General features: G+C 41.4%; 1 protein-coding gene across 1 annotated transcript in view; it reads right to left on the reverse strand.

Moving 5' to 3' along the window:
• si:ch73-335l21.1 (insulin receptor substrate 1-B) overlaps nucleotides 1-11034 on the reverse strand; it is a 61162-nt gene extending 50128 nt beyond the window's left edge. Inside the window, exon 1 of the mRNA XM_017723057.2 lies at nucleotides 9766-11034. Within this exon, the coding sequence (XP_017578546.1) occupies nucleotides 9766-10114 (349 nt within the window). The 5' untranslated portion in view covers nucleotides 10115-11034. The remainder of the gene's footprint in view (nucleotides 1-9765) is intronic.
• Between the last annotated feature and the right edge of the window lie 15 nt (nucleotides 11035-11049).

The raw sequence follows: 11049 nt of genomic DNA on the forward strand, positions 1-11049 counted from the left end.
AGTCTCACATGATCAGCACTGCTTCTGGGAGCAGGACATTCCTCTACAATTCCTGTAACTGTGAATGCGTACTAGCAAGAATAAGCCAACCTTAAAGTATTAGACTTAACATTTGCATTAATTTCAAATCAATGCAATCATTTCAAACTTATTCTTATTTACATATTATATTAGTTATTATGTATGTGTTATTGTGTGTAATTGGGAAGGAACAACATACACTTCATATCCAAATATATCTGGACACTCCTTATAAGTAGTGGACTGAGCTACTTTAAGGTGCACCCATTACTTACAGAGGTGTTCGGCTACACACACATAGCTTTTGTAGTCTCCATAGAAAAGGACTGCCAATAATAAATAGATAGATAGTGTGTGTGTGTGTGTGTGTGTGTGTGTGTGTGTGTGTGTGTGTGTGCGTGTGTATCTGTGTGTGTGTGTGTGTGTGTAAGGGGAGACCTAATCTTTAGTTAAGAGTCTCTCGGAAGCGATTTGTCTGGAAGTTGAGGGGTGAGGAGGGTGGAGAACTGACTGAATAGGACAGTAACAGAAATAGAGAAGTTAAGCAACATGATCAGAGTTGCAAAAGGAAGAGTGAGATATTGATAGAGACAGAATAGAACAAAATGAAGGGATGGAAAAGAGAGTGACAGAGAGACAGAGATAAATAGAGAGAGAGGAAAACAGCAAAGGAGAGAAAGACAGAGAGAAGCAGAAAGACAGGCAAAGAGAAAAAGAATAAAGTGAGTCACAAAAATATGAAAAAAGTGACAGAGAAGCAGAATAAGAGAGTGCAGAGCAGAGAAAAACAGACAGACAGACAGACAGACAGACAGACAGACAGACAGACAGACAGACAGACAGACAGACAGACAGACAGACAGATAGATAGATAGATAGATCCAATACCTTTACGATGTTTTTGATCAGTTCCTGAATTCACTAATGCCCTTTTGAGTAAATAGCATCAAATCCTCACAAAAGCATTTAGTGTATAGTTGCAGCTCATTTGCATTGAATCCTTGTAGATACTGAATAATAAGCCTTAGTGTGCAATAAGCCCAGGATTTTAAGGTAAAACTGATAAGTAAATCAGCTCTGTTCTGATTGGCTGGCCTATACTGTGTCTCATTCAAAACATCTCTCCAGGCTGAAACGCACACAAACTTCAGGGTGAATGGGTGGTGCTAAACTGCTGTAGGCTGAATGTACAAATATATGTAAATGGGTTGGTTTAAGTGACATCAAAAAAGTTTAAAGGTCTTTATTGTCATTGTTATAAAAACAACCAGACATCATGGCATCTCCACAATTAAGAACAATAATTAGTTAATAAATAGACATATCTGTAATAAATAATTTCATAAGTTCATAAGTTAATAAGGCACATAAATTGTAATGGAATAAGTGACACTTATATCGAAGGTATGTTTAGTGAAGGGGTAGTGGGGGCATGGGAGAGCTATTAAGGAGTCTTATTGCTTGAGGTATAAAACTATTAATCAATCTGGTCTTTGCGCTGCAGGACCTGAACCTTCTGCAGCTTGGTTTCTGTATTTGCATTGTATGCACTGGGCTGTGGAATAGCTTTTTACAATGATATGGGCCCTTTAAATATAATTATTTTCTATAAATTTATTACCAGGCCTTTTTTTCATCAAGAAGACCAACATATCCATTTTTTTTTTAATTGAGGCTTGAATGCTGAATATCATGTTCCAGACTGCCATTTCACAAGCTCTGCACAAGGTATTAGGTTAAATTTCCACTTTTAAAACTTGTTACATAAAGAAGGATATAAATAAATCACAGGTCTTTTGATTTGAAAACTGCATGACTACAAACTCAGGTGTCAGTTTCCCTGACAAGGATTAAGAGGACATCACCCATTCTATGGCAAAGTGATAGTACCTGTCTTCACCAGGACACCAACAGCCCCTTTGTATGGCTTCTATATAAGCCTGACACATAGTCTCTGTTTAAATTCAAAGGCTTCTACTTGTTTTCACTTTGTTCTCTTATTGCACTTTTTTATTGTGTTTGCTGTGCATTTTTGTACTGTTGATTTGCCAAAACAAGAGTAATCCATTAATTACTGCAAAAAAACAATATTCCATCTTCTTTATGGCAGTTCTTAGATATTATGCCATTTTACTACTCCATTGCCTTAATGTTTAACTACTGTGTTGTATAGTGTCCAGTGTTTCGGATGACTGAGTTAAAGTTAAAGGTAAGTTTCCATTTAATGTAAATTTAACAGATAAAAGTAGTGCTAAAAGTAGTGCTAAAAGAGTGCTAGAGTGTCAGAGCTGTGAGAGTGTGAGAGTTCAGCTCCTGCTGATCACAACACCACCATGTGAAGCTGTGTGTATGTTTGTGTGTGTGTGTGTGTGTGTGTGTGTGTGTGTGTGTGTGTGTTTGTGTGTGTGTGTGTGTTTGGATGTCCTGGTCTGGTCAGCTGCCGATGTTTAAAGGTTAAACTCTTAAATCCTGTTCATCCTCTTAATATGCTGATAGTGCTCTACGATATTTACATTATGCATATACACATGACTTCCAGTGAAACACTGCCTCACAAACAAATCATTCTTGCCATGTACAGCATGTGATGTGTGAATATTTTTTACCCTCTGTATATGCATATTTCTGCAAGATAGCATCATAACGTCCAGGCAGGAGTTTCGAAACCAATGTGCAAGAGGAGGAAGTGACTAAAATGTAAGGGGCCTCAAAATTATAGCTGTTCTTTTGTAAATGCAGATTGGCTGTCAAAAGTTTAGAGACCCTTTGCCTTGTTTTGAATAGTTTAGTTTTTTATTGTTTACGTACTCTTACATTTCAGTTAAGTAAGTAAAACCCCACTGCAGAGGTTGTGCTAATGTAGAACATTTGTTACTGTATATTTATAATGTATATTGCAACAGCTTCATGTTCATCAAAGTGTCTTCCTTGGTATGAAAAACAGATTGAACCTAAATAATGATTGGAGAGTTTTCTTTTCCAAACTATTGTTAAAAGCACATACTGAACATATTTTGCCCAAAATGTGGATGAAACATATTTAACACAACAAGAGAATATGAGTATAAATACATGGAGAAAGATACTATCAAATATTACCAGAAATATTTGCAGTGATCTAGTGATTTATCCTGTAATCTGGGAGTCTGTGTCACAAAGCAGGATTTCTTGCTTATCCAGCTAACTTTTAGCTTAGTTTAACCTGTTTTTGACCAGTTGTTCATACACTGAATTCTGCAAAAATACTGAAATATCAGTGGAATCCCCTTTTAATCCTATCTTGAGTATCTAACCCTGGGTTAATGGTGGACATTGTTAACTGCCGTCATAAAAGGAATTAAGTGCATTTGTGGGGTTTTGTGAGGCCAAAACTTACTCAGAAGACCCCTGGTTAAGCCTTTAAAATGCAAAATTATTGCAAAGTGACAAACCTTCCTATTTGTTATAAAAACATTCTGAAAAGCTAGGTTTTTTGATGTGCAATGCATGTCTGAGAAATCCATATACACGTGCGTCCATGTGCTGCACGTGTTTTTGTATGTTTTGGGTCTACAGCTTAATTTATGCAATTAGCCTGTACAGCAAACAATTGTACATAATTTAGATGCTGCACATCGTTTGGCAAACCACAAATTTTGAGAGCCAATGAGAGAACGGCACTGCACATTCTCCTGAACATGGGTTGTTTTTGCTCCAGCAATAAAGAACGTCAAACATATTTAATCTCAAAACTTTGCAGTGTCTGGTGTGGCACACTCATTTCCCAGAACTGCACTGGCCTTAAGTGGTGCCTCGACAAAAGACTGACTGCTGCCTGTCTTAAAACAGCAGCTATTCATTTCTTTTCTACCTCAAAATGGTCTTCCTGGACAGTGCTGGCAAGCGGGGAAATATCTTACGGGTTGTGATCAAAGGAACCCTGTGACCTCCCTCTCCTCAGTGGCTGTTATGGACCAGCTGAAAAATAAAAGTCTCTCTCGTAATTCAGCCAATTAAAGTGGGAAATTTCTGGCGGGGACAGAATGAGAGAATGAGGTCAGCTTTAGTGTGAGTATGTGTGTGAGTGAATGTGTGTGTTCTCACGTGAACACAAGTGTGACTGTGTCTTGTGAATACGGGTGTGCTTTAATGCATGCAGGCCCGATTCCGTGTAAGTGCAGCGTAAGTAAATAGCTGTGGATTTAATACGCTGATAGTGTGAAACAAACATCATTATCCTGAGTAAGTATGCTACTACACAATGACATCAACTTACGTAATTACAAAGCATGCAGTAGCACTAGACACAACGACAGCCTTACTCTTTTGTTAAAGACAAGCACATGTCTATTCTAAGCTTTGGACGGTGAGCCAAAACAAGGTCATCCAGTGGGAACTGGCTGTGTTTTAGTTGTGTTTGAGGACAAGCTGTGCTGTAATGTGGTGCTGCCTGGGGTCAAACTATAGCAAATAGCCATGTAGCAGACGCAAGCTTCTGTGATCCGGTTTATTATGCTGGATTTAGCCAGTATTTAAAATAGCACCGGCTCGGCCTGCCGTCAGCTCAGTGCGCGCGCATGTGTGTGTGTGTGTGGGTGTGTGTGGGTGGGACAGAGAAGGCCAAAAAAAGAAAAAAATAAAACCTCACACAGACAATAATTACCAGCACATTAAGGAGATGAGCAAGGATTAAAAGAGTTTAACCTTTAAACCACAGCCACTGACTCGGATTCCTCTCTCATTTAACACACACACACACACACCTTGAGATGGTAGTGGCAATGTGGTAGTGCTGTGTAATGTAAACAAACTCCCTGACGCTTAGCTGTCACTTACCAAAGTCAATTTTCAGCACCTGATCTGCAGACATGGGAAAAGAGAACACATTCATGATCACCATTCACTCCTAACTTTCAATGCTTGCCGCTGTTCTGTACTCTGAAGACTTAATTTGATACACACTGCCGTAGTCATCAAAAAAACATTTCTTGTTTTTAATTTTATTATATCATTAACGTTCCCAGACATCCAAAATGTATTAATTATTATTAAGTTATAATAATAGATGTCTGGAGGTCCATGAATGTTAAGGGTGTTACACTGTGTCAACATTTCACTGTGAATGGACCAGTAGAATTTAAATTTACTTAAATGTGTGAACCCTGAGTGTACAAAAGCATGACTCAACCAAGCATAGGCTGCAACTGTTTTTGCATTACATATACTGGACTTAATGCGGCACATTAACTGAAATATAAAAACCTCTTGGTGACGAACGCACTTCATTACTTTTTTTTTACTGTAATATTTTACCCCTTATTTTGTCCTGATTGTCTGTTGCCCTCTTATTTGTATATTTGTTCTTGCTTTGACAATATGACAAAAAAAACTGCTGACAACAATAAACAAAACAAAACATGGCATCAGGGAAAGTCTCTGAGTTTTGCTTGATGATATGTAGGGGTGGTGGGATGGAAAAGTGATGCATGATATTATTGATTAATATTATCTTTCTTAGCCCACTGGTGCACAGCCATGTAATCATAACTCAGAAGACTCAAAAGTCACAACACTCTGATAAAGGATTACAGGAAAACAAGACAATTTGTCTTTTAAAAGGTATGAATGGTATGATATAATGATTTTTGCCTAATATCACCAGGGGCATGAACTAACAAGGTAAAAAGGACTATTTTGATTCACTTTAAGATACATTAACGAATATAAAGTTACGTTTTACTTTCTCCTTCAGATACCATTTGGGAAATTAGTTGTTTTTACAACTGGATATATGCAAAACACTGAACAGAAAACTATTTCATGACTATTGGAAAAGCTTGTAGAACACAGGCAGACTAAAACATGCGGTCCGTACCGTCTAACTGCATGTGGACGAGATGGTTGGTGTATAAAGCTGTTCTTCTGGCATAATATCTCCTCCTGTCTCACAGCTGAACAAATAGAAAGCACCAAAATATCCACACTGCTCTGCATGTTCTCCACCAGGCCTTCGGTCTGTACAGGTGAGCTTCCCAGGACCTTCTCTGTGAGCGTGTGTGTGTGTGTGATTGCGTGCGTGTCTGTCAACACTTGGGTCTCTGAAATAAATTGTTCAGCATTGTTCAAACATGCTGGTTCAAAACGTCCCTCTATTTCCAAAACTTTTCCACAGTAAAAAGCCTCCAATGACTAACTGTGGTCTCCATATTCAAACTGTGGCTACAGCAGTAATGGGCAGAAGAAAATATGCAAGGGCTCCAGAAACCTCGTCAATGGGAAAATATTTGTCCATGTCCACCGCCTCACCCCCTACCCATAATTCAGCGTTCCTTCTCTGGGTGCAAGGGGTGCGAATACTTTCACCCGTAACAGTACAGCACATACCAAAGGCTCCGATTACACCACAAACATTGGTTACTGAATGAAAATCTCAATGCTGGCTTTCAATTCTGAAACCAAACGGGCATAATTGGAACAAAGTCAACAGTTTGTGGAGTTTTTGTTGGTTTGGGGTGAGGGGGAGATACGTTCTTCATCCAAGCTTGCAAGTAAATGAACTAACATACATGAACAACAAACACAGGGTGAGCAGGATATACGTTCAGATTTGCAAGTAAATGAAAAACAGAAAAGAATTCATTCATTCATTTGTTTGGTCTGAATGAATGAAGTAACGTATGAATGAACAAATCGATCAATTATAAGGGTGTAACGATTTCAACATGTATTGAAAAATTGAATTTGAAATGGTGAGTTGAAATTTATAACAGTATCACCAATATACCCCTCAGACTCTCATTCATCAACTATACTGTCAATGGGTGCATCATTTAAAGCAAAGTGGGCAGGAAAAGCAGGATTTATGGTATGCCTGCACCCACTTTCAAATGACTGAGATGTTTATCAATTATACATTTTACGGGTTTTGATTTTTGGGGTTTACTTCGTTACAAGGCAATATGGTAGACCCTAAAAAAGTTCTGTTCAAGAACTTTTATTTATCTGAGTCAAACCAATGTAGCATAGAATCATTTTTAACAGTCTTTAACGTACACAACTGAACCTTGACCTCAGAACTGAAAAACAGATACAAACATAAAATATGAAAATATGCATTGCAGTGCTCCTAGTGCATATGCATGTAAGCTGTGTGCATGGTGCATTAATACATCAATAGTAACTCTTTATTTTTGCTGTATTAAAAAATGTATTGTGTTGAGACACCACTGTACTGTATCAAATTAAATATTACATTCTCTGTATCGTTCTACCCATATGGTAAGGTTTCAGGGGCAAATCCCAAGGCCTGACCATCAACTTCATTCATTTCCACCCAAGATGAAGCAGTTACTGGGACGACGAAGAAGAAGAGATGACCTTTGGGTAGGTAGACCTAAAAGGTGATTACGACAGATGTCAAAACATTTGAGCCAGTCAGTGGAGTGTTGGGTTTGTTTTACTAGCCATGCGGATCATGGTTTATGGCCGACAACTGCAGGATCTCCTTCTCTCCTTCCACCCCTCCCAACAAGCCTTCTCCTTTTCCTTCTCTATCCATATGTCTTTCGCTGTTTTTCACTCTGTTATGCCTTAAAAGACAGAGGCTGAAAGCTCATCTCCATTAATTATGCATCAAAAATGCAATGCGCTGAATTCACTTAACTCAAACGTGTACATGATTTCCACAAGAACGCAATATTTTACCAACACAATTACTGCCAAAATTAAGTAAACTGAAGGACAAAGCAGTCTTCATGTACTATATGTTATTCCTGTGGAAACGGCATGACAAACACTGTAATCGAAAAAATTCTATGCAGTGCTTTCTTCAGTGTGCCGTTCAATGCGATACACTGTAGTTCTCTTTAAACAAGGGCTTGTAGACGCAGTCAGGACACACACTCTCATTAACTCTTCCTTACATAATAACACGCCAGCTAATAGCACCTTGACCTAGCACTTTCATTCGCCAAGACAGTGTCACATGGTTCATCAGTAGTATCTCCTGAGGCCGAGGCACAGGCTGGCAGCAGATTGGTTGATTGCTGCACAAAGTCACGGTCACTGACCTTTTCACTTCTGTTTACTCTATGCTAGCGTCAGGTCCAGTCCCATTACAAAACAGATGATGGCTATGAAGTCAGGGGTCTTTTGATATGTGCAAGAAGGGGATTTGCTCTATAAACTGTTGCACTTTAGAGTCAGAAGGATACCTGGCTAAAGGGACTACCTTTTATACTCAGAATAAGGATATAAAAATGATCCAGGGCATCTGCCACAAGTGCACAAGCCTTTGCATTCATCCTCCGCAGACAAAAAAAAACACTTTTTGCACACAAATTGCTCTGTTCATTTTGTGCTTTATTTCTTCTTTTTATGTGAAATCATCTGCACACTTGTGCACGGATCAGCAGTAGGACAGCACAAAGCCCAGGAGGAAAAATGCAAGCTTAAGCGGCAACACTGTCTGTGGTCTATGCGAAAGAAACTAGCCTGGCTCTCCTCACACAGCTGAGGCTGGGGTCTTCAAAAACACACACGGAAATGCCTTGTTTTTCATTTCCCTTAAGCTTTTTAAGCTCTAGAGATATGGTTAACTGTGAGCGAATAAGCCCCAGTGAAGCTGGGCGATAAGCCACGACCTCAGCATGGCAGTGTGGATAAGAAAGAGCCGCACAACAACTTGAACACAGGTTTTCCAAGTAGTTTGGCTAACTTCTCCTAAGGTCCCAGCATGCCCATTCACTCTCACAACAACAATTCAGATTCCACATATGCATTTACAGGAGGAGGATGTTAAGGGCAAAAATGAGCAAAGACCATAAACCAATACTGTAATTAGCAGAGGAGGCTGGAGCAGCCTAAACCCATACTCAAGTAAAAGCAGTGTTACTTCAAAGCAATAATGACTAACGTAAAAGCAATTCTACAAAAAGTAGAAGTACAAAAATAACAGGTTTTACAGACCTGAAGGGGGTCTGTCTTAGTACATTCAGCATCTATCAACATTCAAACTAAAGATTTACCAGGCTCTGTTCTTCTGTTTTCGGTCTACAATAAAATGATAAAGCTGATAAAGCTGAAAGGCAGTACAGATGCTGTCATCAGTGCAGCAAAATGAAATTACTAGCAGTTAAATCCTAACGAGGAAAATGCAATTGAGTGAAAACGCATTTCCACGAGTAGAAGTACTTGAAAGCCATTCTTTAAAAGACCCCCCAAGTAAAGGTTCCATTATACACCTTTTTGGTGATCTATAACCTAGAACCATTATTTAAAAGGCTCTTTAAAGAACCACATACAATGGTTTTTAAAGATACACGTAACCATGCAAAGAACTATTTCTGCAAGGACATTTGAGTCCACACATCTATTACCTTAAAAGAGTCGCTTCTTAAGGCTGTCACTGAGTAAATGGATGAAGTTATCACCCATCTCTGCACATTAGCAGCTCAGAAGTGACTACGGCGCTCTGATTTACCAGACCTGGTCTGCACTAACGTCCAAGCACATGCTTCCCAGCCTGCAGCACAGCTCTCCAACACCTACCCGTCACCCTCGCGTGTGTGTCTCTAAAGCGGCATTTCAGCTGCGAGCTGTAAAAAGTAAAGGCGGCAGTCACGACTTGCCACGTTAACACTGCATTTAACGAGTGGAGCCCCACGTGCACGAGCGAGAGCACACGGCCAGCGCGAAGCAGCCGTGCCTGCGGGTGTGTGTGTGTGTGTTTGTGTGCGCGTGCTGAATCGGACGGGACTCACTCACTTTTGCACTGGAGCTCCACCATCGCCTGGAACCACTCGTCCTGGTCGGCTTCGTTCTCGGCGGCAACGGCGAAGCTCTCGGCGCGCGTGTACAGCACGATCAGGTGCTTGTTCTTGGCGTCGGCGCGCTTGTTGATGTTGAGACACGTCTCGAGCGCCACGGCCCGCTTGGGCACGGGCGCCTTGCCGCGGAATTTCTTCTCGCTCTCGTAGTACTCGAGGCGCGCGGGGCCGCGCTCGGACGCCGCGCGCAGCACGAAGTAGCGCCGGTGCATGGACTTGTGCTTGCGGAGGTAGCCGCTCTTCCGCACGTCCTCGCAGCTCGGAGTCTCGCAGCCCTGCGACTCCATGCTCTCCAGCGCAAAGTTTCAGCCCAGGCACGCCAGCGGCTGAGAGCGAGTGAGCGAGCGAGGCTTACTCGTTACTCCCCCCTCTCTCTCTCTCTCTCTCTCTCTCTCGCTCTTCCGTCAGAAAAGTCGCTGGTGTGAGCGAGAGCGAGAGAGAGAGAGAGAGAGAGAGAGAGAGAGAGAGAGAGTAAGAAAGCGGGACAGGCGCGCGCAGTTCTTTTCCTCCTTCTTGCCAAAAATAATGTCATTAGCTCGAAACGGCGCCTGTCCGAGCTAAATCGGTGGTGACCCTCTCCGTTCAGACGAGCACACACACACACGAGGCGCCGTCTACGACAAAAGTGCGTCCAGGCTCAGCCTGTTTACAAAGCGGAGCACTTCAATCTCATTACTGTACAGTAGGACGGAGTGTGGGACTGCTCTCCGCCTCTAAAGCCTTTAGCCTGGCCCACAGACAGAGCTACTGTGGGGGCCCGTCTGTCACTCAGTGCCCCTCCGTACTTACAATGTGTAAAAGAGAAGGGGGGGGGTCGCGAGAGAGGAGAGAGAGAGTAGGGGAGAGGAGGTATAGAGCAAGAGGGGGGAGGTAAAGAGCACGAGGCTGCTGAGCAGAGTCAGATTTCATTCACTGCTGCACTGTCCACGCCGTTGCCTTTTAAGCAAACTTTCCCTTTAGTAGCCGTACGTCTGACGCGCTGCCTCGACTGTACAACTGCCATAGAATTAGTGCTACTAAAGGCAAAAAGTGCTGGAATGTTCACAAATGACATCAATGTAATGGTCGCGTAGTGACGGGGCATTGTTAATAACGGTTGCACAGCAACCAAACATTATGACGAAAGCACGGCATATTAAGAGGAAAACCGCAATATAGCCCTACATATCACTCCCTTTTTGATTGAGGTACAACTACGATGTGAGCTTCAGTCTCGTTTCTC

Source organism: Pygocentrus nattereri, chromosome 2, assembly GCF_015220715.1.
Source record: "Pygocentrus nattereri isolate fPygNat1 chromosome 2, fPygNat1.pri, whole genome shotgun sequence".
Classification (NCBI taxonomy): domain Eukaryota; kingdom Metazoa; phylum Chordata; class Actinopteri; order Characiformes; family Serrasalmidae; genus Pygocentrus; species Pygocentrus nattereri.